At 41.0% G+C, this 27,533-nt stretch overlaps 1 protein-coding gene across 3 annotated transcripts in view; it reads right to left on the reverse strand.

Annotated features, from left to right (window-relative positions):
* Positions 1-27,533, reverse strand: part of tbc1d22a (TBC1 domain family, member 22a) — a 163,355-nt gene that overhangs the window by 35,934 nt on the left and 99,888 nt on the right. For all 3 annotated transcript variants that reach the window (XM_066669788.1, XM_066669789.1, XM_066669786.1), the window contains one exon: positions 9,335-9,462. In XM_066669788.1, the coding sequence (XP_066525885.1) occupies positions 9,335-9,462 (128 nt within the window). The remainder of the gene's footprint in view (positions 1-9,334; positions 9,463-27,533) is intronic.

A 27,533-nucleotide genomic window follows, 5' to 3' on the forward strand; every position in this document is an offset into this window, starting at 1 on the left:
CCATCTTCAAAGGATCTAAACCAAAATTGACACATATGAAATACAATATCATCCGCAAGAACATGCTTTTGCAGCATTTTCCTTTGATGGAACTCATAAATGCAATGAGGTATCAATTCTTCTCATCTGCTGTTTTTAAACTACTTAAAGAAACACTACATATTTTGGCCTTAAAGTTATAACTTCAAAATAAGAGTGATGCTTCACTGACCTGTATATGACGTATAGAGCCCCTGTCATTGCTACTCTGGGCTCAGCACTGCCTAAACTGCACTATGTAACTTGTGGAGGAGGGATGCCACCCAAATGTCTCCCAAAGATTTCAGCACAGTGCTGTAAAATGAATCACACACGGGGGAGCCCCAGCAAAAAAAATAAAAATAAAAATAAATAAATCATACCTTGTGTTCCTTTTACTTTAACTTTTAGGCTACATTTTTTAAATGACCTTTTTCATAAAATGACAAAAGAGCAGGAGAATTTTGAATTTTAATTTCATTTTAAGTAAGTCACACACAAAAATGTTTTAAAATGTATTTTTGCAGCTAATAAAAAGAAGTTGGTTGTATTTTATGGTTTTCACAATCCCCAAATCATTCAAAGAAGTTAATATTTGTGCTCTGGGGAATGGCTATTTATATATTTGTTTGAGCTGTAAATTGGGATTCTGTTTTCAGTTCTCAGTCGAGGTGTCTTGACAGTTCCACCATGTTTCATACACACCGTATCATGCTGTATTCTCACAGCGGATAAGGAACAGAAACACCTGTAGGTGATTTTTTGTGTGTGTAATGTTTTCCCCTGTCTTTTAGAGATGAACATTTAAAGTACACAGTTTTTAAGAGTTATGTTTACTATGTGTCATGTTCTATCTGTATTGTGTGCTAATGAATCCTGATTTTTACAGTATCATCAAATTTGTTCGTCATGGAGGTAGGGTACATTACCTCATCTCTTTAGTAACATTCTTAAATATGTGCTATTTAAGTGATGCAAATTTGAACTAAAAATTAAACTAAAAATGAGTGGTCTCTTGTTTTGCACCGCACTGTTCCTCTGGGCTCAACTTAAAATACATCCTGCACAGACTACAACGGCTAACACTGCACACACATCCATAAAAAGAGTATCAAATTCATTCATTCTCAAAGTGAATGTAGAAAGAGCTGAATAGGTAATAGAACGATCTCACACAGACACACACACGCACTACATTCAACAGACTCAGCACTGAATATTTCAGGTCATACAGTAACCTTGCCTACTTTGAACAGTGGTACGCAGCTCCTCAATAATTGAAGGCCACACTATTGGTGCGAGTGAAGGGCAGGAAGAAACTGGGCCAAAACACTACACAATCCTCCAGCTGGGTTACAAGCAGTGTCATGATAGCGGGCTAGATTTCCTCCATTAATTCAGCAAACACATATCGAGGGGGAGAGTAGCCTGAGGAGATACTCCAGGCACTGTAGTAACTGCGCTGGGCCCCCTCACAATGCACGCACACACGCTCTGGAGTGCTGGGGGGTGGTGGGGGTGGGGGGGTCGGATAGCGAATAGCGAGGTGCAGGGGATAAATCTGCACCATGATTAGCTAGATTGGTGGGAACAGAGCGAGAGCTCTAAATGAGCCTGGTTTAATGTGGCAAATCATTGTAATGGTGGCCACACGCACACATGCACAGGTCATTTGCAAAACAAATACACTGTGGAAACATAAATAAACGAAAGAGAAAGCAGGCACCCGGGAGAGGAGAGAGAGAGGGGGGGGGGGGGGAGAGTGTTAAGGGAAAGAGTGAGAGACGCCGGGCTTGAGCTAAGCAGGCTGGCCTTGTTTTTGATTACCCCAAGCCGCTGTGTACGTGCAGTGTTCATATTGGCTTCTGCATTATGCAACTGAACATAAACTCATACCAAGGCTTATTACTGTGAACGACACTGAGCTTTATTGGGAGGGACTGTAAACCTTAAAAAGTCTTAGTGATTTTTCTGAGCTCCGCCATCGCTGCACATACCACACACGCACGAACACACATACGATCTATCTCAAAAGTATTAAAGCTTCAGAAACAGTAGATGGATGCTCTGAACAGACAGTACACGGCAGTAGAACAGAGGGACCATTACCGCTTTCAGGTTAAAGTACACAAAGCCATACTGCAGCTCTAATGAGGCATCAGAGAGGAGGACACGTCAGCCTCAGCGCCAGATACTGCTGCCGCTTCCCTGTCACAGCCATGGGACATTACGCACCAAGGCAATAGCTTTCGGCACTTGTGTCAATATGCAGGACTTATTGTAGTGTGATTTATTCTTGATCTAAAAGAAAGCAGACAATGAAGAAGTAATGTCACAAAGCCAGATTTAAACTCTAGCAGCACTGCTGTGTCTGATTCACTCATATCAGCAATAACACAGCACTACCACCATCTGCAGTGTCACTGAAGAGCTGGGAGTGGTCCAACACTCTGTGGTGGTCCTGTGGGGGCCCTGACCATTGAAGAGCAGGGTGAAATAGGGATAAAATATTCAAACAACCCATCAGTTACGTTTATAATTTGAAGGCATGGTTTATATAGAGTTATAGAGTGCAGCACGGTAAATCAACTCAAACAACAGACAAATACATTTTTTTTTATTTTAAACAGAATTTTTCAAAACACCTCCTTGGCAAAATAATAATAACAATAATAATAATAATAATTATTATTGGGCGGCACGGTGGTGCAGTAGGTAGTGTCACAGTCACACAGCTCCAGGGACCTGGAGGTCGTGAGTTTGATTCCCGCTCCGGGTGACTGTCTGTGAGGAGTTGGTGTGTTCTCCCTATGTCTGTGTGGGTTTCCTCCGGGTGCTCCGGTTTCCTCCCACAGTCCAAAAACACACGTTGGTAGGTGGATTGTCCATAGGTGTGAGTGTGAGAGTGAATGTGTGAGTGTGTGTTGCCCTGTGAAGGACTGGCGCCCCCTCCAGGGTGTGTTCCCGCCTTGCGACCAATGATTCCAGGTAGGCTCTGGACCCACCGTGACCCTGAACTGGATAAGCGCTTACAGATAAAGAATGAATGAATTATTATTATTATTATTATTGGCTTCCATAATTAACTCTCTTCTTTAAATGTAAGTATCCTATTAATGAAAGCAATACCTTGTTTAAAGAGATGAAGACATTTAGATCTTAAATGGCCTGTGGAGCTACAAGAATCTCGTTCAAAAGACATGCTGTGTGTTTCAAATTCAAGTCCGTTTAGAAACTCGATCCTCCATCTTCTATTTAGGATTAAATTATTCAAACTTTCCTTTGCTGTGGGGAACAGCCATGCACTTAATCTCTAAGCTTACGTACTAATCCAATCACTGTAAGAGCTCCACTTCATGTTTCTGAAACACAAGATAGAACAAGGTCTCACTGAGCTCCAGTGAGTTTGGTAATCCTTGGTGTGCCATAGCCAGTCAAAGCCTGCAATAATCTTTACCGACAAAGCACGGAACACCACACTGACTCACATAATATCAAAACCAAGCCTGGGGACGAGGATTTAGTGCGTGGCCAATACTGGGCAGGAGACCAGAAGCATATTGTGGATATCTCCAGGCAGAAGGAAGTGCTTTAATTGGTTCAATTAAGTTGGTAATTAAATACTCTGACGGAGTAGACTCTGGAGAAGTGTACCATAATTAACATAATTGGGCAGTGCTTCCATTTTGGAGATTCAAACGTGTGCAGTGTGGACTAATCAGGTGGCCTTGACCAATGAGCAGTCATGCACAATCATGAAGATGCTCTGGAGCCAAACGAGGTGGCTGTAGTTTCCATGCCAGGCATGAGGATGAGGAAGGAGACATAAAATAAGAAAGTTAACTAGACTCCAATGGTTCAAAGTGTTTTCAATGGTTTCCAGAAAAGTCGATAATAGCTCTTACTAGGGTTGAACAAAATGCACAAGTGGTGTTCAATAAACTCTCTGTATCGATATATAATGTGATAATCTCTCAGGTAACAACTGATGTCACAAAACAGTTTTACAGTTTCAGTGATCAGCAAAAAAATAATCAACCACCTGCAAATTAAAAAAGCTCCAAGTGAACGATCCAAAGGCAACAGTGGCAAGAAAACCCTAAGCCTAACCTTAGCTCATTTTGCTCAACACTAAACCACCCTGAGCAACACAAGTATGTTAAGAAAACTAAGCATCGCTCTGTGAGTGACTGTGGATTCCAAGACATTAATCCTCCCCCCTGCAGCCTAGACTTCGCTACAAATGATTTCACCTGTTCCCACAATTGATGAAAGATCTCAGTGGAAAGCGATTTTCTGAAAATGGCGATAAATGATCATTTTTCAAGTAAAGACTTTTTTTTCCCACACAGGAAATGTAAAGCTAATTGCTAGATCTAACAAATGTACAGAAGTTCAAGGGGAATTCCATAGAAACATGAAAACATAAATTAAACATGTGTTTAATCCTCTACACAGAGGATGTCTTGAACACCCCCGTCTTCCATCGAATCTGTTTAATATCACACAAGACAATAAAGACTGTATTTAAGCGCTGATTACATTAAACAGAACTGGCTGTAATAAGCCTGTGAATTTTACTCATCAACCAAAATGGAGAAACTAGGTGGGCAATTACTTTTCATGCAAGGCCAATTTATGTTGAACATTTGAAAAAATTAAAAGCAATTAAAGAAATCAGGAGGGGGGCGAATCATTTTTTCAAAGCCATATTTGCAGTGTTCAATGAATCAAAACTATCTTTAGTTCAGATTCTTAGACAAACATTACATACTCTTGATCATTTTATAAAGCAACTTCATAAATAGACACCTGAGATGCTTTTTCAAAAGGAGTAAAGTAGAGAAACAAGCTGAGATGTTAGTTTTGAAAGTTATTTCAGACATAGACATTTACTTTTCTGCTGTAGCTGCCATTCAACATACAGTGGAACCTTTACTAACGAACTTTCCAGGATACGAACTGGGCATTTGAATATTTTGCCTCCACCAATGAACCATGACTCTAGAAATGAACCCGAGCCTATGCCGAGTTGGCGGCTGGAAATGGCCACTGACCCCAATAGGCGAGTCTCCCAGCGCGCCCAGACTTGAGTGAGTGTTTAAGATTAGCAAATTGTAGCTTTAGCAATTTAGCATTAGCGTGAACAGCAGACATCGATATTCGTGCTAAGTTAAGCTGTATCTACGCTTCATCTCCCGTCTACCCTCCGTTATTCCACCCACCCCCCACCCTCCCGTCATACAGCCAGTGCCTGTGTTACTCCTCCAGCCAGTTGTCACATCTTCAAGGTAGCGATGTGTAACCACTTAAAACTTTTTTTATTTCTTTTTTATTACTGTTACCACTGTATTTCTCTTTTATTTTTAGTAACGCTACATGTATTTTTTTTACTAATTTGAGAGTGTTGTAAACGTATATCAGTGCAAAAAGGGTGACTTTCGGGGCGGGGGCTGGAACACATTAATTGCTTTTCCATTATTTTAAATGGGGAAAATTGTCTCGAGAAACGAATTTTTCTACTTACAAACCGGGTCACGGAACGGATCAAGTTCGTAAGTAGAGGTTAGTAGAGGTGTAGAAGTAGAGGTGTATTTCATTTGCATTTAAGCTGACGTCTTTACATTAACCTTTACCTGTAGTGCATTTTACACAGACATTACCTCACTGTTCCTACCGCTACCCCTGCACTCTGTGTCACTGTGTCGGCTGCATAAATACCAGGGTGGCAGTGGATGTGGCAGGCAGAAGGAGTTCCAAGACTAAAAGATGTACCTCTAATAAATGTACAAAAAAAGGGGGTATTTTGCAAGTATCAGAGAGCTCGGAAGCATCTCTCCCTGTCATGGCATGGCTGAGGTTTCCTGTTTACTGCAAGGATTTCTGCGGAATAAGGCCTTGGAGAAGGGGAAAACAGCCTCTGGAGAAAACATGGAGATCATGAAGGAACACACAGTACAACAGTGTGACATCAACAAGCAGCACAGATCTAGACACACGAAATGCATTCTGGCTGCCTGCAAAACAAACTCCCTCGGAGAGTCAGCGAGAGACAGAGTCCGTGTTTTCTGAGACCATGAAAGATTTAGCACAGAAACCTGCCTAATTCGGCCCGTCAGGATCTTTACGATGAGTTACCGTGGCACAGATTGTCAGAGTCGGCAGGGGAAGGTGAGAGAGGGAGCAGTCATTTAATGCGTACTTGGTTATGCATTAAAAATGCATGGGATGAATTCTATTCTATTTCTAGGCTCTGTTGAGGAATTCACAATGGGCTCTAAAAACCTAAAAGGTAATCCTTCTTGCTTGGTAAAAATCACTGTGAAATTCCAAACATAAGCAGAGCTTTTTTTCCTCCCTAACTCCTGTATAATGACGCTATCTGAAAAGCAGTCTCCAAAATCCACACCGAGCAAATATAAATTACACGCCAAAGAGGAAAATAGCATACAGCCTCATTAGCAGATTTAAGAAAATGGAGGGTGAGGAGGAACAAACTTTTGAGGCCGATAGATTGCTATCTGAACTGCGTAAACAGGCCTACATTAATAGAATGTATCTTTCAATCTTTTACCACTGAATAACTAAAGTGAACATTTTGCGTCTGTGAATATTTATGCTATTGATTGGTGGTTAAAGATTTACAACAAAGACCACAAGGATAAATGTTACACAGGCAGTGCTCAAATAATGAAGTCAATAAAGCAGCTTAAATAAGAACACAGTGGGGGCCAGAGTGGCATGATACAGTGGAGGGAAAACAAATCAATATTGAAATTATTCTGTGACATATTGTGATCTCGCTATAACTTGCATTACTAAAACACATTTACGAATCCTTAATGTGACACGGTTAAATATAGACTTGCTTTATTTGAGCACAATGTCCACAATAAGTACAACATTAAGTAGTTGAATTCACTGATTTTATAGGTTGTCTACACACCTTGTAAATATACATAAAACCAATTTATGCTTCTGTACATTTGTGCATATATGTGTATGTCCTACGTAGATTCGACCCCTATACCATACCCTACACCGTAGCCTGACATGCCCCTGCAAGGGAATGGTTCCAATTTAACAGAGAGAACTCAGAAATATGAACTAAACTTAGACTTAGAAGCACATTTATGTTGAGAGATTTCCTCAGACATTGGTTTAAACGTCACAGAACAAATAAGAATTTGGAACAAGGGAAAAATAAGGATGCCCCTGAGGTTGGGGGGACTACACTCTATTCCAATTAGTGCCCTACTCCCTAAATAGTATATTCATTCATTCATTGTCTGCAACCACTTGTCCAGTTCAGGGTCTTGGTCGGTCCAGAGCCTACCCGGAATCATTGGGCGCAAGGCAGGAACACACCCTATAGGGGGCACCAGTCCTTCCTTATTTCAAAATGTCTGTTTGGTTTTACCTGACACATGGCCCAGGTTTCAAATCATCCATAAATCCATGAGCAGATTTCACTGGTCATATTTGGTACATCATATTTATCACTGTTATTCTATAGTGCACGCAACATTGAGCCAGATCGATAATCGGTAAACAACTAGGTTAGACAAGCCTTTGACCAGACATGAGACATGACATGAGTGGATGAAGATAGGGAAGTGAGAGGCTCCTGAGTACAGGCTGGTGGCAGAGTTAAGAGTGGGCCATAACCCTCTCAACAACTCAAGCATGATTGTTAAAGAAAAGATCAAGCTCTTCAGGATGTCTTTCCTCATTGGCATCCCCTGCCAAGGCAGGAATGGCTGATTTAACAAACTGCAACATTACCATCTCCGCATCACAAACTCTTGCCATTATCGCCTTTCAAAGTGGCTATGTCCTGAGAAGGCAGACAAAAGGCTTGAAGTGGGGACTAAGGACAAGTATTTATCAGCACAATCATTCAGTAGTGGGAGGTAATAAACTCTCCAAGAGAGGCTTGAATGCCAGCATTTGTGCTTGTTCCCACAGCCATTGATGCTCACCTGTAGCTTGTCAAGGGAGAGAAAAATAGATAATGAAATAAATCGATAAAGCCCACCATCTTAAGCACTGGCGAAGTACTAAGGCAATGGCCGTCTCTTTTACTCGCCCTCCTAAGCCCTTTGTATGTTCTCGCCTTAACCTGGAGTTTGGCCTTAGTTTGCTCTGTAAATCAATAGCAGAAACACAACTCAGAGAGCCACGAAGGGATACACCATTTTGAGTTCAAATGAGAGGCTTCTGAAAAAGGGAAATCCAGGCTTGATTTAATTCTGTTTAATGTGCATAACCTAGCCCCTGTCTCTTCAATTTCTCCTTACCTTTCTTTAGTTGGAACGAAGGGAGGGATCGATAACCTGCATTAGGCAATATCCTTCTATTATTGACTCGTGTTTGGCCTCACAAGTGAAGGTGTTTTTGTGGCGACCTCGACATGAACAGTAAATATGTCCACACAATCAATGAGGCCTGACTGTGTCACTGGGAGGCCGGTGCCTCAACCTGTGAAGTCAACAATAAATAATAAAGAGGGAAGCAAGTAAACAACAGGCAGTGCCGATCAGCACTAATAACTGATCTGAACCAGGCACTGATGCTAGTCATTCTTCTCCATTGAAATTAATAAACAATCTGTGTGAAGAAGAGAAGGGGTGATTGTAAGAAACCTACTGTCTGGTTTTGTTTTGTTCTAGAGAGTACTCACTGTCGTGAAGCAAGGGGTTCTTGATAACACTCATGTAAGACACGGGACATAACGGTTAAATGATTGGTACTCCATATGATTGCTCCACACACAAGGCTAAGAAGGAAACTCACCTCACTGACCTTAAGCTGAATCCTTCAAATTCACTTTGAGTGCTAACAAAGCACAACACTTGTTTAGTCAAGAACCACCTAATGCAAATAGAAAACAATTTGTAGAAGATGAGGAATGTGGAGAGTTATGCCACTTACAACGCAGCACCGGTCAGCAGCCAAGCAAAGCTCAATCTATACAGATCCCATTCAAAGTGCCCTCCTACAAGCTTTTCATCATTCATCAGCAAGACTATTTGTAGCTTTTCATATAAAATCAACAGAAGATATAAAGTGGCTGAATTAACTGGTGTAGCCCGAGGGCACTCCCAAAAGTGTTCAGATGCCCCTACGTGTTTATTTGTCCAACGTTCTTCCACTGCACTGGGCAATACTTAAGTGCTACGGCTTATAAAACGCATACAGAACGATTCTTTTTGCTAGCAATCAGCAATCTAGACTACAAAACACAGATGCTGATAACACTATTTAGATTCTGCATGGTTCTGAGTTCTTATCCACTGTTATAAACAAGTCATACCTGGTAAGTGTCCCACAGTCTGATGGTGCAGCGTAGGGGCAGTTCCCTCATCAGGAGGTTGTTCATCCAGCGGAAGGCAAACTGCAGGTACTCCACCTCGTACTGCTGCATGTGTCGATGCACTGTCTCTGTATGGGGCAAAAGCAAGTGTCCGCATGTGAGTAAAGCACAAAACTCATTTGAACTCATGATTGAGAGCAGAGATGCATAATTGAGTCATATACTGAACGACGTGAATTCACAATAAAAGCGCTTACAATTGGACATTCATTCATTCATTCATTCATTATCTGTAACCGCTTATCCAGTTCAGTTCGCGGTGGGTCCAAAGCATACCTGGAATCATTGGGCGCAAGGCGGGAATACACCCTGGAGGGGGCGCCAGTCCATCACAGGGCAACACACACTCACACACTCACACCTACGGACACTTTTGAGTCACCAATCCATGGGACCGTGGGAGGAAACAGGAGCACCCGGAGGAAACCCACGCGGACACAGGGAGAACACACCAACTCCTCACAGACAGTCACCCGGAGCAGGAATCGAACCCACGACCTCCAGGCCCCTGGAGTTGTGTGACTGTGACACTACCTGCTACGCCACCGTGCCGCCCCTACAATTGGACATGTGGACTTTTAAAAAAAACAACATTAACACAACACAGTGGACGCAGCAAATGATTAAACTCTTTCATTCCCAATCTTTTATGTGGGACTCCGCTTGTCAGTTTCACTAAAGTCCTGCACAATGCTCCAGCAGCTTGCAGCACAATCGGGTTTAATACGGCTTCAAATAACAAGCCTTTCATTTTAGAAAATAAAAAAAACACCAGGCTGATGACCAAAGCGAAGCACTAATTTTAGCAGATGCAGTGGTTTAAAGAAATTGGCAAATTTGAAACTGCTGGCCAGCATGTGGTCTGCATGGCACGTGTACAAGAAGCACTAGCTGTTTTAGCTAAAAGATACCAGCTAATATAGAAAATGTTTTAATAATCTGCATCTCACATTCATTTACAACTAAAGACTAACTACAGACTGAGGTATAAATTTGCCATTTTTCTTTACACGGTGCATTTAATATGTGCAGCACTTCAGTTCTGAAGGTTTCTCTGTAATGAAAGGCTAGTTATCTAAAGCTCAATTAGACTCCCTGGGGTTTTGGTGTGGTTTACTCCTGTAAATGTCATCTCTGCAACTAATAGTGATATGAAACTAAAATTAAATTGTGAGCTATCAGTTCCTCATGTAGTGAATCTGGCTTCATGTTGTTTGCTAGAATTACAGCCATCAATGCACTACATTTGCATCGACTGTGCTTTAAAAATGTTAAACCTGCTAAACAACGTGTACCTATTATCAACGTGACACAACAGAGATGGAGTGTGAACTATCATGTATGTAATCTAAATGCAGAAGACAAATACACATATGCATGAGCACACACAGGATCACAGCGGAGGAACATCAGCAACATAATGTGGTAATAAATCCATAAAAGCCATCCTTGGTCCATAACATCATGCAGACAGCGTTGTCACTCAGGCTGGGGGTAATTACTCGTCTGTCAGTAGAGCGACTGGAGCGTGCCGAATTCAAGAGAAAAACTGCGGTATTATTGATAGCGCTTTGCCCTAATCAGCCATAGGCATGAGGGGAAAGAGAAAATACAGTTTACAAGTGACATGCCTTCAGGCTCCAGCAGAAATGAAGCCATCTTCATATAGCTGCTAATAAAGAGCATGTTCTGGGTCTGTCAGAGGCATGACAAGCAGTCATGGGACCTCGAAGGAGCATGTTCACTAACACTCTTTCGTTTGCGCTCTTACACTTACACATACACACACACACACACACACACACACACACACACACACACACACACATACAATATCACAGACATCATTCATTGACATGTTACGCAATGCTGTGTGATTTCACACCTTCACAGAGTCATTTACACTGTGAGCTACTTCACATAAACAGCTTATTCTCATTAACACTGAATACAGCACCGTCTCAGATATACCCAAGAAGAGAGAGAGAGAGAGAGAAAGAAAATAGAGAGAGAGAGAAAGAGAGAAAGAGAGCGAGAAAGAAAGAGAGAGAAAGAGAGAGAAAGAAAGAGAGAGAGAGAGAAAGAGTGAGAGAGAGAGAGAGAGAGAGAGAGAGAGAGAGAGAGAGAGAGACTATAAGGTGCAGATATTTCCTGTCTTCTATAAGTAAGAGCTAGTGCTAATCTCACAAAACTCAAAAGAGAGCTGATGTGATGGATATAATACACAGCTGTCACAGCTACTCACTAATTCACCATTTATTTTCACAATCTCCAGCATACACTTACAAAGTTAGTTCAAAACGGAAAGGCCTTATTTATTCTGACTTACAGAAAACAACCTGTTCGAGCACCAAATCGGCCAGCATCAGATAAACAGTACTTTCATCTCAGAGAGACAAGAGAAAATCAATACCCACTCTTCCTTTAGATAAGAAAAAAAAAAAATCCACAGGTGTGTGTCCACCATTATGTCCACCACTGTGTGTAAAGAACAAAACTATATTTGTGAAAGGACGTGGAGCTAGCAAGACCTCACAAAGAAAATTATATAAATAACATATATACATATGTTCCATGTGCTTTAGGCATGGGGCAGCAACTTTGCAGGGTATGAAGGAGATACAGCGTGTTCACACATGCACTCACTCAGACATTACCCAGACTGACTACAGCGTAAGCAGGATAATGTCTGGGACAAATTTCACATACAGCGCCCCCTAGGTAAAGTCCAGAACATTTCTGGGATACCATGCTTGTGTGAAAGGGGATGAGAATCACTGACCACCCAAACAATATCTTTTGTGGGTCTTTTGAGCTGGTTAAATCAGGCTGTATTGAATTACGCCCAGAAACAGATGGACTTCAATTTGTGATTGTAGGGACAGGGACATCAATGGTGGTTAAAATATACATTTCCTGTGGACGTCTGCAGCTTTAAACGAAAAAGCAACAGAGAAAAGAGCAATTTACCTTAATACCGTAGTTGAGAAAGCTGTGAGAGGGTCTATGATGATCATTTCTGCATATAGTTGCGGTACTTAAGCTCAGACACAGACACACACCCACAAAACAAAGTAACAGAGTAGATTCTGGGTGGGGGAGGACAGGCCAGGGTCAGAGATCAGAGAAAGACAAGTGAGGCGCTCGCTCTGTTTCTGCTGAGCAGTGGACTTCTGCGTGACTTCTGCTCCCTCTCATCCATCCCATAATTACATCCGCACTGGCCTGCTGTTTCCAGACCCCTCTGCGCTGGATAAAGATACTGTAATGCAACCGCTCTCTAACAGCCACGCTCTCCTAAAGCCCAATCCGAGAGAGGGGATTCCGTTCACTGGAGTACCACTGCGCTGAATGAATTGACTGATGCCAAAAAGGGACATCTTTTCCCCATTTTATTTATTTATTTAGGTAAATAATGCAGGATCTAAAACTATTGCTCTGTTTATGTGAAATGTAAAAGCAAAAATACTGACTAATAAAAAGTCCTGCTTTATTATTACACTTGTAAATGGTACTTAAAAGCTCAGCACCAGCGATATGAAAGTGTCAAACAAATAAATACAGTGGAATTAGAGTTCCTAACTTGTGTTTATTGATAGTCAGAAAACGTTATTTCTTACTAATTCAAGGAATAAGGTTTAAAAGACCGCTGGTCCCCCCCTCGGAAACTCTACTAGGCGTCTTGCCTGTGACGTAGATGGTGGACAACAACTCTAGAAGTTGTACTTAATTTAATGCAAAATGACGAAAAGGTGTGTTGTTTTTGGCTGCAATAATTCAATGTACAGTGGGACATCTGTGCACAAATGGCCCAAAGATCCCAAAATATCCAGAAAATGGACTAAATTTGTCAACTTTAAACGGGCACTTTGGAAAGGACCATCCGCTCACTCCGTTATCTGTAGCTCATTTCACTGGCGCTTTTCCAACAATATGGGCATGTAAGGACACCAACGAAAGGTGTTCAAGAGCCTCTGTAACATGGAGGTAAACAGGGTAAGGACACTCACTTCGCCTGTTTTAGTTGGTGTTAGTTAACGTTAGCTTGACTTGCTAAACTCGGTGGCTCAGATTATACTCGGCTACGTAGCTGCATTACGGAGGTTTATAGTGTCGGATGAATTCGAGTTCGACTTCGATCACATTTACAAGAATAACGGTACCTCTACATTTGAGTTTAGCTTATTGCTAGGCTATTGTCATGAATAATGTGGGTTATTTAGCTAGCTACATACTGTAATACAAGTCAGTCATAACGGTGTTTTACCGCTGCGTTGTTCAGCTGTTGTTCACCAGTGATGTCACGGTTCAAGTATTTCCGTAGCGAGCTCGGGTTTTTCCGTCAATTTAATAAAATTGTCCGTTTTAAAGCAAATTAAGCAGCTATTTTTATTTCATACTTATATATGTCAGTAACTAAAATAATGTGAAATATTCATGGAGGTCCATTAAGTGGTGTTTCGCCTTTAAGTCAGTCTAGTAACTGTTTTATTTGGCAAAATAAAATATATAAATAAATCACTGGTTTGACATTGTAGTGATTTTTCATGAAAAGTTCATGACACCACTGCCATTCAATGAAGAGCAGAGTCAGTGATAAAGAGGAATGTGAAGAGAAGTGAATTGTGTAAACAAATTAATGAAAAGAAAACAAGACACTATTGCACTATTACAATGAGAAACCGGATTCAGCACAATATACTGAACGGCTCATTAGACGGTGATAAGCAGTGACTCCAGGAGCGAAGCTTTCAGAAATCTGCAGCATCATATATGCATATTTAAACCCTTCATATTCAAACAGCATCTGGCTATTACATATTCACTAATTACTGCGACAGCCTACAGGAATTCTCATGTATTTCTATGGCGTTTATGTAACGTTGGCCTTTGCTGGGAGCTGAAATGATGATACAATTAATTTGTAATAGAAATAATTAATATGTAAGGGGTAATCTCAATATTTCCAGATACCATCTCATTATTTTGAGATACTAAGTATCTCAACATATTGATGTAGTATCTCAAAATCATGAGATAGCAACTTACATATCAATAAAAAATATTAGTGCCTTTAATTATTATTTTTATTATTATTTATGTGTCGGAAACCGTCTTCAATAACTAACTGATCATTGGGGGGCAACCATTCAGGTAAAAACAGGTTTCAAACATCCATTTATTAACACTTTAACATCAAGATCTGTCAAAATGCACTTCCCTAGCGCCCCATAGTCTACTCAGCCCAGTATCTCTGTGAAGTGATAGATGGATTTACATGCCAAATCTCTAGATGTGACAGTTGTCACTGCCCCTGTTTGCTTGTCTGTCGCTCTCTCAAGGTTGAGCAGATGATATTTGTCACCATGACAGAGATCTACTCTCGGTGCTTATTCATAAGCCTTACACCAGACACAGCTTTAAGCCTCAGACATACTGCATTTTATCCAAAATTAATTAAATTCCTTCTGCAGTCAATAAGCGTGCAAAAGCACATGAAAACCAGCCACTTTCCCCCTCATTTCTCAATGGCCAAAGAAGACTACGAATAAATGCATGTGTAGTGTCTAATTTAGACAAAGACATCTTCAGAAAGGATGGCGGTCGCTCGTGGACAAGCTGACAAAGGAAATCAAACGCTTAAACAGGCGCAAAGGGAGAAACAAGCAAAAAAAAAGAGTTAAATCTAAGAGCTTGACCTTTTACCACTGTGGAGGTGTGCTACTAGAGCCACATACGGAGACGATTTGTGTTTACACAATTCACGTCGGCGCACGCAACACTTAAACAAATGAATTACCTGTCGATAAAGTGTCAAAGCCGAGAGACTTTTGCTCTCAATTCTCTGCAGAGGTGCTACTTCATGTCTCATGATGCTTAAAATGTTAATGTGTGCTCTCCAAACAATCACCAGCCTCATATGAATACAGCAAAACATGCCGTGCCTTCATTTCCATAAATTTACCTTTAGCAATCTGCATGCTGATGAATTTTAGTGTATTCACACAAAACAGAGGAGATAAGAGGAAACAATGTGCAAATTTGGAAGTTTGCTTGAGGACGCTTCACCCAGTGCTTCTGGGCTTTCAGCAGTTACTTATTAGAGTGCTCCAGTTGTAATGAAAGTACACCGCACACTGCAGTTCTCTAGCTTTTTTTTTTATTAGTTTTTTTTTCGCCCTCAGTATGGACTCGTCTGTAGAAGCTCTTTATTCCTATATTGGTTGGTACATCACTGCTGGCCTCAATGCAGTCCTCCTCACTGCAGTTCCCAGCTTGGACAAGAACACTATGCTATTGGTCCTTGGGCAAGTTTCCTAACGCTTCATTAAAACAAATCTGTGAGATGATTATACTTGTGCGTTAGCGTGTCGCTCTGCAATTGCACCACCAAACACTAGGGCTGAATCTACAATATCTTCCTCAACCTCATGTAGTACAAAATGTAGCTGTAGCAGTGCTCATTTCATAATCTGTGACTATTTAGGGAGGAGCTAACTGCAACAGAGCCTTATTTACATTTGGTACTATGTACTTTTTTTTAAAATGTTATTTATTTATTTTGGAGACGCCTGCCCCTGTGGAGAACAGGAGCTATTGCTTTAGCTTACACCAGAAAGGGCCTGCAACTAGTGTGTGCGCACATTCTACCAGGGGAGTGGTCATAATATGGGTTTCTTGGTGAGCCTGCATATGTAGCACTGTGTTAGACCTCTGTTTGTTGACCGCCCCAACTCTGGCACTGTTATGACCATAATGTTATAAACAAAGGGGGTAGAATAACAATTTCATATCTGATACCAATACTCATATACTACATTTTATTCTGATAACGATTTAAAAAATATTTAGATTCATCCAATTGATCCTATGTTTTTACTATTATTATTATTATTATTAATATTTATTTTGTTAAAAAGTAAGCCATACATGGCAAAATGAACATCCTCTACAGGTTACACAGTACAGTTTCTGCAGTGCTGAAGCTGGAGTAGCAACAACAGAGGCTCTTCTGCCTATTGCAAGTCAGTGAAATATCACAATGATTCTAGAGCTGTAATTTTTAGTTAAAAATACTACCTAGTGTACCTTTAAAGCACAGGGCCACTTATATCTGATATCTAGCATTTCTTCTGAAACCGCCTGGCCTTGATACCCATAGAAAAAAACATGTAATGTTTAGTAGAAAGGCAGCTCTCTAGTCCTGATAGAAAGACTGAATACTTGAATAAAACAAAGCCTAATTCAAAGCCAAAGGAACACTATGAGTGGGTAAAATGCCAGTGAGGTCCCAGGTAAAAATTGGCAGGAGTCAGGTTTCTGTAATTAAAAAGAAAAAAAAACATCTAAATCAAACCTTCACAATGTGTACAGTTAAGACACGTAAGCAAAACCCATGTCAAATTTATGCTAAAGCCAGCACATCGGAGAGAACAAGGAGGTAAAATCTCACGACCGACCATTACTGCCTACTGACAGTGCACAACCATCAAACTTAATAGCCCCATATACAGGCTAGCTGTGCAGAGAGCTAGACATAAATGGGATATGTCTCCTCTGTGCTTCGTTGGGAGAGAACGTTCCGGAAACCATGGCATTACCTGTAAAGAAGCGCATTTAAGAGAACAAAAAAGCAAAATTAGCCAAGAGGGAGAGAACTGACTTCTGTTTTCAATGTTCCCCCACTCTGCTCTCTGAAGTCAAGGTGCCTGCCTGTTTTATTCACCATCCATATATTTCTCAGGGTTTTAATTTTAATTGGGAGCACACTTTCATTTCCACGGCTGCCCCACTGTTATGGGTGTTGAAAGATGACAGTGGCTGCTAAAGAGCAATGAATCCGCAGCTTATCAGGAGCAGGGAGCACGCACATCCATCATGGGCCTCTCAGCGGCTAATGTGGGGCTGACTGTCCTGTCAGAGCCCAGCGCAGGCTGCAGGGAGAGGCTCTGGCCATAAGCTGGCACGGAGAACTCTTCAACAGCTAAATCAATGAGCAGCAAAGGCTCAGTGGGTTAGAGACGCATGCCAGGAACCCAAATGTAGCGGAACTGGAGGGTTCCCTGGCTCTGTTCCCAGGAGGGTACCAGAGACGTTGATCCAGTATCAGCCGAGGCTAGGTTCAAGTGGGCTTTCTTTAACCGCTGCAGCTGCCATCTTATAAAAAGCACAGAACTCAAACTGGTCAGAGGTTGCAATATATGGAGCAAATACTGTTGTTTTAAACATGACCTACATGACCTCATTTTTTACGAGGGAACATTCTGGAACCTTCAGTCATTCATAGCTTGTGACTGATTTTTTCATGGTCGCAGTGGGTCAAGAGCCTACCCGGAATCACTGGGTGCAAGTCCGGAACACACCCTGGAGGGGGTGCCAGTCCTTCACAGGTCGACACACACTCACAACTACGGACACTTTGGAGTCGCTAATCCACCTACCAACGTGTGTTTTTGGACTGTGGGAGGAAACCGGAGCACCTGGAGGAAACCCACATGGACACGGGGAGAACACACCACACCGGAGCCGGACTCGAACCCATAACCTCCGGGGCCATGGAGCTGTGTGACTGCGACACTAACTGATGCACCACTGTGCCACCATTCTAGAACCTTATATTTATTTGTGTACTTAGTCTGTGTTCTGATCTTTCCTCAGTGGACACTGGGCTGGATATTTTTGGTTGTTGGTTTATTCTCAGTCCAGCATTGACATGGAGGGCTTTAAAATGCACAGACTGGAAAAGTGGGGCCAGAGAGAGAGCGAGATTTGAAATGGAAACTGCAGTTTTCATTACAACAGCTACAGTTTCAAAAGCTTATGAAAGTGCTCCAGGTGCTTTGGAGGAGCAGGTAGATCATTAAAGCTTAAGATAGAGTCACTGGGAGGAAATTGGCAGGCGGATTAAAACGGCGCACCGGTGAGGAAAAAAATCAATATGGCTGTTTGAACGGGTGATCTGGTGTGATCACACTTCAGCTTTTTCCAGTTCCTCTCCCAGTTCCACGTGTAGAAAGCTGGGAGGAGAGTACAGGGTCAACACACAGAGAAAAGCAGAGAGAGCATCCAGGGGTTAGGAGGAGAATATCTTTATCAGTAAATATCCCAGAGTATGGTCAAATATATTAAAAGATCACAGACTGCAGCCTAGACCTGTGTCATGAGACAGAACCAGAGAGAATGGATTTGAATTAGTGAGGGATTCTGAAAGAGCAACTAGAAGAGAACAAAGTGGAATGAATACACTGCAAAAAATTGCTGTAAATTTACAGCGAGTCTGCTACAGTATTTTAATGTAAATCACAGTATTTACAGTAAATTATTGCATTATTCAATTACAGTAATATGCTGTAAATTTGAAATACAGTAGTGTTCCTGTAAAAATACGGTAAATGGCTGGGAACTCTGCTGCCACTATTTTACTGTAAATCACAGTATTTACTGTAAATTATTGTATTATTCAATTACAGTAATATGCTGTAAATTTGAAATACAGTAGTGTTCCTGTAAAAATACGGCAATTGGCTGGGAACTCTGCTACCAGTATTTTACTGTAAATCACAGTATTTACTGTAAATTACTGTATTATTCAATTACAGTAATATGCTGTAAATTTGAAATACAGTAGTGTTCTTGTAAAAATACGGTAAATGGCTGGGAACTCTCCTGCCAGTATTTTACTGTAAATCACAGTATTTACTGTAAATTATTGTATTATTCAATTACAGTAATATGCTGTAAATTTGAAATACAGTAGTGTTCCTGTAAAAATACGGTAAATGGCTGGGAACTCTGCTGCCACTATTTTACTGTAAATCACAGTATATACTGTAAATTATTGTATTATTCAATTACAGTAATATGCTGTAAATTTGAAATACAGTAGTGTTCCTGTAAAAATACGGTAAATGGCTGGGAACTCTGCTGCCAGTATTTTACTGTAAATCACAGTATTTACTGTAAATTATTGTATTATTCAATTACAGTAATATGCTGTAAATTTGAAATACAGTAGTGTTCCTGTAAAAATACGGTAAATGGCTGGGAACTCTGCTGCCAGTATTTTACTGTAAATCACAGTATTTACTGTAAATTATTGTATTATTCAATTACAGTATTATGCTGTAAATTTGAAATGCAGTAGTGTTCCTGTAAAAATACGGTAAATGGCTGGGAACTCTGCTGCCAGTATTTTACTGTAAATCACAGTATTTACTGTAAATTATTGTATTATTCAATTACAGTAATATGCTGTAAATTTGAAATACAGTAGTGTTCCTGTAAAAATACGGCAAATCGCTGGGAACTCTGCTACCAGTATTTTATTGTAAATCACAGTATTTACTGTAAATTACTGTATTATTCAATTAGAGTAATATGCTGTAAATTTGAAATACAGTAGTGTTCTTGTAAAAATACGGTAAATGGCTGGGAACTCTGCTGCCACTATTTTACTGTAAATCACAGTATATACTGTAAATTATTGTATTATTCAATTACAGTATTATGCTGTAAATTTGAAATACAGTAGTGTTCCTGTAAAAATACGGTAAATGGCTGGGAACTCTGCTGCCAGTATTTTACTGTAAATCACAGTATTTACTGTAAATTATTGTATTATTCAATTACAGTAATATGCTGTAAATTTGAAATACAGTAGTGTTCCTGTAAAAATATGATAAATGGCTGGGAACTCTGCTGCCAGTATTTTACTGTAAAATTTACAATAATTTTTTTACAGTGTATATATACGTACACAGCTGTCTCTCACATTGTGTAAATTTTTTCATGATGAATGAACCAATAGAAATGCTCCAAAATTACTTGGAAATAATCTTTTTACATCAACTTCCTCTGAAAGACGTTTTTCCTTCTCCTATAAATTTGTGAGAAAAAAAAGAGAGCATGAGAGAGAGAGAGAATTAACAAGTTCATGATGCAATAAGGCCATGATTCAAGGTCTCTCAGCTCAAAAGGTCACTCCCTTTGAACCCAACCAAATATCCAGTTGCTTTGCCTCTTATTACAGATCCCCCCTCCCCAATTTCTTTAAACTGAATCATATTCACACATTTGTATTGACAATTACATTGACGTCAATGCTGAGCACCACAAATAGCTCTTGCTCATGAAGCGTCAAGCTTAGCCCTCTACAATACACTCAAACATCCCTAAGGAAACAAGCATCTATAGTGAAGTGCCTGTGTGTCATCAGCTCACTGAGTAAAACCAGCTCTTTCTTTCAAGTCCAAAAATATAGAATATGTTTCTTTGAAGATTGAAACTGTCAGTTGTGTCTATAGTGAAAAGCATCGGACTTCAGTAACTTTCAGTTTTGCTATTGTTCTGTTTCCCGGCCAGAAAAACACTTAGGAAAAAAAATCTATAAATTCCCAATTAAAATTCAGAGGCTACTGTAGCTACACTACTGTTCTTTTACCCCAGCATGATATAAACAACTACAGACTCTGGGTATTTTTCCACAGTTTTGTGATATACAGCACACTCAGCATGTGGATGTGGTTCAGCTGGAAATATACTGTAATTTGTCTGAAAGTTTAGTGGACGCTGTGAGATTTAAACCCAATACTAATCTGTGATGTATATAGCATTAACTACAAGCCTGTTTTTAATTCCCTTGGTCAGCTATAGTAGAAAACTATAACAAGAACCTTGATGGAATATTTCACATCAAGTCCTGGGTATTCAGTTACTTACAAATGATGTATACATTCTAAAAATGTGCTGTCCTACTTTATATTAAGTGTATTATTAACAATGTAACTACTAATTAATTAATATCTGTTACAGATGATTACAGTAATAAAGCTTATGTAATTACAATTGCAGTTATGCCTTTTGCAATTACTCAAGTGGATCTTCGTATTTGTAACAGCAATTTCCCTCGCATGTAATTTCACACCTGTAATAACATGTAATTACGTTAGTAATCAGATAGGTATGTATTAATCTACATTAAAACATTAAACTGGATTTGCCATAGTTTCTAATATTTAATGTTTATGTTATTGCTAAGACATTGTATTCAGTGTCAGCTTTAAACCATTCTGTAATGTTATCTTTCAGTGGATGTCCATAATTTCACAATGTAACATGCAGAAAACGCTTCTGGAACAAAAAAACTTGTTCCAGTCTGATTACAAATGTAATTACACATATTTTATTACAAGTGTGTAATTACACGAGAGAGAATATGCTGTTACAACTATGAAGATCCACGTATGTAATTACATAAGCTTTACTAGTGTAATCCACCTGTAACAGGTACTAATTCATCAGTAGTTACATTGTTGTTGCTTATATTGTTCATGTGTAACTACACAGTTATTAGAAACACTTAATATAAAGTGGGACATGTGCTTCCATTCCTAGAGGACAAAACAGGAAAAATAAATAATATGCATTACGTTTCCAGTCGTGTCCACCTCGCTGTGTGCTCTCGGCCTGCCCCCGCCTGACCTCCACAGCCCTCAGAATGTACGAATGTATAATTCAGCGCTTTTGAGCGAGTGAGTAAATCTCCAGCAAGTCTGCGGTGTACACTAAACCCTCTGTTAAAGCGACGGAGGGGAGTGAAGAGCTACAGAAGAGTAAGTGACCTCCCTGGCTCTCCGCTCTGGGCCAGCTCAGATCCGATTGCAGAAGAGGGCAAAGCAGAGTGGATCTTTAACCTCGTCATGGTCAGGAATCAAACAGCGGCTTTAAATTCCTCCCAAGCGTGACTCGACAAAGCTGACCCACCTACGACGAGGGCAGCAGAAGCACACTTTTATTCGGAGGGTTTTTTTCCCCCTCTGAAGATCACACCAGGCTCCGGTTGAGGGACTCTGCTCTTTTAATCACAATAAGAAGCACAGGACTTTCGGATAGAAGAGTGAGATCTGAAAGTGAAAGGTTTTAAAGGCACTTTATGCACGACCTGCGCGATATAAATTTTCTTAATCCTTATTGAAACACGGACCTATGATATACTCAAAGGCAAAATGGCACAATGCACAAATAATCCCTCAAATCAATGCCTTTTGAACGTCCAAACCGAGATCAGATGAATCCGAATCTTTTGTGGGGCCATCAAGCAGCTGTTACTGAGAAAAGGACATTGGTGTGTTCTCCCCGTGTCCGCGTGGGTGTCCTCCGGGTGCTCCGGTTTTCTCCCACAGTCCAAAAACACACGTTGCAGGTGGATTGGTGACTCAAAAAAAAGTGTCCGTAGGTGTGAGTGTGTGAGTGAATGTGTGTGTGTCTGTGTTGCCCTGTGAAGGACTGGCGCCCCCTCCAGGGTGTATTCCTGCCTTGCGCCCAATGATTCCAGGTAGGCTCTGGACCCACCGCGACCCTGAACTGGATAAGCGGTTACAGATAATGAATGAATGAATGTACTAGAGGTGAGTAACGCCCGGTACAACTACTATGAACATTTGCATTTACAAATAAAGCCAGTGAAGTCCAGTAAAGTGCTGGATTACTGTGTATGTATGAAATGTGCTTTGGAAGAAAACACAACCTCTGAACTCTACAGCTGTAGCCATTTTTATGGAGTACATACACATTGCAGACACAGAAGCTGGCCTCAAAAGGAGTCAAACAATCCACGTTTCTTAAAAGAAGAGGTAGAATTTGCTCTCAAGCTGTATAAGTGCCATACAATTCACTTGCAAGATAATCACTGTCATTGTACAATAATATACCTGCTCTATCACAGCAGAAACAAAACCAGGAAGAGTAAAAGTACACGTTGTTCTACAGGACTCCTTTAATCAACTGATTGTGCACGATCCGTGTTTAGAGCTGTAAAGGTGCCGCAACGGTGCACAATTACATACTTTTACAAAAGCCCACCACCAGCACTGATCCACCAAGAAATTCTCCACAGAAATGCAATCAATTTGAAATAACCCCTCATGCCTACAAGAAAGGATGAGGATATCAATAATAACTGAATGTGTACCTGGTACAGTATTATTTACATGAGTTGTGACATGCATTTCTAAATCTAAAGATCTAACGAAAACTTTGAGCTCTAGGAAACTAGCTTCATAATTACTTTAGAACTTTGTATGTATAGAATTTGTATGTATAACTTGTATTCCATTATTTACATTCCGTTATTACTGGCTGGCTCAAAAGGCATTTAACAGATTGGAATACTCATTAGTATCCCCGAATGAGGAACTAAAAACTCTTAAACATCTACTTTCTTAAAAGTGATAATGAAAGCATTTGTTTTTTTAATTGTTCGAGTGATGGAACAGATGTGTCTCCAATATTAGCTATGTTTTGGTACACAGTAGTTATAGCACAAATGTACCTTGAATCCCTCGTATTTTTGAGTCCTGGGTTGGACAAGCAGACTCTAACTTCACATTAACGAGTCATGTCTGATGTGAATTACAAGAAATTAACGTAACTTACCAAACGGATCCAAAAACATACATATTTTAGATTATTGTTCTCTAATATAACAATTTATTTAACAATTTGTGCTCCCACGGTACTTTTTAATGGCATTCACCAATGTTGCCCTTATATTCACTGTCCACTAATATAATGCTATTTTTGGAATGAAAGGCTGGAATAGAGAATGAATAAAAGATTATTTAATTCAAGATTTGGTAGCATTTTTTAATACAGCACAACGGCTTCTGATCTCAGAAATATGAAATATTGTGGTGTACTATGTATCAAGGGAATATCTATGACTATTCTTGCCAACTGCTCATGCTTGTTTACTGCTGTATAACACAATAAGTCCAGCTCTGAATCAGTAGACTGGACAACTCCTGGACATGGACATGTTAGCTCAGAATGGACTGAGACTATTTATGTTCATTTCTCCGCACTGATAAAGGTTTTGTTTCTAAAGCAGGGGCAGGTGGCAGTGCCATTAGGAAGCATAGTGTCAGCATCTGAGCTCTGCATCTGGAGCTAAACAGCTGTGCATTTGTAAGCACTCAGCATGAAGAGAGCAGTGAAGCAGCCTATAGCTGCGAGAAAAGGAGACAACAATCGAGAGAGAGAGAGGCCTATGGCCCCCAGCTTCCCGAGGGCCAAACTGCCATGTTGCAGCCTGCTGCGGGCTTCAGTGTACATGCTCCTCCATCACCTGGCAGAGCAGCCATATGGCGACATAAGCCGCGGTCCGCAGCTGAGAATGTTTAAACATCAGGGGCGTCCAGCGGTACGGACACTAATGACACATGCTGAAGCTCGGGCCCCAGCTTGTTCACAGCCCTGCGGCCCCCAGCCATTAGCCCCCTAGCCTCATTAGAGCCCGTAGAATCAGCCGCAAACAAGCTCGCCTACTGTTCCCTGAGGAAGGAGTAGAAACCAGGCCTCTCCGGAGTGGCCCACAGTTAAACAGAAAGAAAAAGCAGCCACTTGATTGATTTCTTCAGCGAGCTCTATTACAGTGCGGAGTGAGATGTGAAACGCTGCCATGGAGCCACATCCAGCGCGGTTCTGATTAAAGCAGACATCGCACGTCGCTACAATGGAGCAATTTGGAAATAATGAGAGAGTAATCCGCCAGCCTGATTAAGTGCAAAAGGCAACTTAAGAACAACTCCGCTGAGTAAACCCCACTCAATCTCCGTCCGGGCCAAAGTGTGCCTCTGAGCTTGAGAGGTACTGAGCCGGGGAGGGCCAGGGTGTATATCTGATGCATTTTTCATTGTTAATTCTTTCGTAAAGTATTTCACTAACATACGGAATGTAAATATGACTGGGGGAACTCATTTTACAATAAAGGGGTGAATTTAGTTCGGGCGTCTGGTCCGGATGCCTCCTGGATGCCTTCCTGGTGAGGTGTTCCGGACATGTTCAATGGGGAGGAGGCCCCGGGGCAGACCAAGAACACGCTGGAGAGACTACATGTCTCGACTGGCCTGGGAACGCCTCGGTATACCCCCGGAGGAGCTGGCGTCGGTGGCTGGGGAGAGGGAGGTCTGGGTTTCTTTGCTCCAACTGCTTCCCCCGTGACCCGGACCCGGATAAGCGGTGGAAAATGGATGGATGGATGGATGACAGCTTCAAAAGTGTTGTGATGTCATTGCTACTCCAGGCTCAGCACTGCAGACTGTAACTGTAACAGCTGTAGGGGGCGACCAGGAGCAAAATTACTAAACCCTAGCTTGCGCTCCTTTAAAATCTGTTTGTTAATTGCTATTTCCACTCAATGCTATGAATTCTAATCACACAAGGCCACTAAGCTGCGAGGTAATCAGTGTTTCACGTGCCCAACCACCACATCTTTTCAAACTATCACTAAAACAACACGACTGAACGGCTCAACACGCTTTAAAGAGAATATTGACTGGTTTATTAGCTGAGTGTAAAACTATCTGGCGCTTAATGTAAATTAGATGTAAATGAGTAAAAACTGAAGCATGTCCTGTGTAAATATAGCTACTCCTGGGCAGGTGCTTGTTTTGATGCACTGAAGTTAATTAACAAATTTCAATCTAATATCTGCTTGTGGTTCTGCTGGAAGAAGAAGGGCAGCAGGAAATTATCGGGAAAGATGCTGAAAGCATCAAGACAGAGGAAAGATGGAGATGGGAGCGCTGTTAAAGGCAACAACTGCAGGGATGAGCGCCTTTTGCCCTCACTCCATTAACTTCCCCCTGAACGCCTAAGGCTCTGCTGTAAAGACAGAAAGACAAGAAAAGTATTAAAGTATTACTCCACGGGAGGCAACACAAGCGTAACTTGCTGGGTTTCCAGCTGCTCTACAGCTAGTTGATATGTGAGGTAGCGTGGAGCACTGACCCATAGGACTAAATCAAGCGGTGTGATTATCTGATGCAGACCAAAAATCCCCACCCAATTTGACTCAGTCAAATTAGATTTGATTAAGGTAGATTAAATAAAGCAGATAAAGGAGAGATGGGGAGAAGTGAGCACAAGTCTTGACAGCTAAACTTCAGAAATGCCCCGACAGAGGCCTATTGCTGACCTGTGGGTTTGTGAGAGGTAACTATATGAGTGAGTAATTATCCTTGTAGCTACTGACGCCTCGTGTTTGATTAATCAAATAATTAAATAATAATAAAAACACGACCTCTGACTCCTGTCTCTTTGGCTTAATTTGAAATAAAAACATTAGTTGTGGTTCTTAATCTGGTGACATGGCTTCGGCTGAACTGGCTAAATATCACACATATGACTGCATTTGATATCTTTTTAAGTTCCTCTACTGTCCTGCAGTCAGCTGTAATAACTGCATCCATTCATTCCTTCATTCATTATCTGTAAGCGCTTATCCAGGGTCGCGGTGGGTCCAGAGCCTACCTGGAATCATTGGGCGCAAGGTGAGAATACACCCCGGAGGGGGCGCCAGTCCTTCACAGGGCAACACAGACACACACTCACACCTATGGACACTTTTTGAGACGCCAATCAACCTACCAACGTGTGTTTTTGGACTGTGGGAGGAAACCCATGCAGACACAGGGAGAACACACCAACTCCTCACAGACAGTCACCCGGAGCGTTAATCGAACCCACAGCCTCCAGGTCCCTGGAGCTGTGTGACTGCGACACTACCTGCTGCACCACCGTGCTGCCCATAAGTGTTGACAGTTAAGAGATAATCATTGTGTCCTTTTTGAAAATTAGAGTTAAATGAAATCTCTAATAAAGAAAAACATACGATTTTTGTTCAAGAAACATACGTCTGAAAACTGGTCCGTAAACAAAAACATACATCGTTCAGTTTTGATTCTGGAGTTTCATGTTTGTTTGTTTGTTTATTTATTTATTACTAAGACGACTGAGGAAGGCACACCATCATTATCAGAGACTAATTTGCCAATGCAATTATTCTGACTAAAGAGCCGCTCCTCAGGTAAAGTGGCTCCTTCCTGCTCAGAAGTCTCTGTATCAACTGTGTTGGAAGGTTCAGTGAGTGCTGATGATCTGCAGCTTCCTCCATATTATCACAGCTTTCCTGTTTACACACTCCGACAGGAGGTGCTCCTAATTCGATACTGAACACAGAAAACAAGATCAGTGCCTCTGCTTTTGCTGCTGATACCAACGTTGAACACAGGAAAATTCAAGTAAATGAGAAGACTAGCCAAATTATTGAAAATTCTGGTTTCGACTAAAAATCTCATTA

This window comes from Hoplias malabaricus, chromosome 4 (assembly GCF_029633855.1).
Source record: "Hoplias malabaricus isolate fHopMal1 chromosome 4, fHopMal1.hap1, whole genome shotgun sequence".
NCBI lineage: Eukaryota > Metazoa > Chordata > Actinopteri > Characiformes > Erythrinidae > Hoplias > Hoplias malabaricus.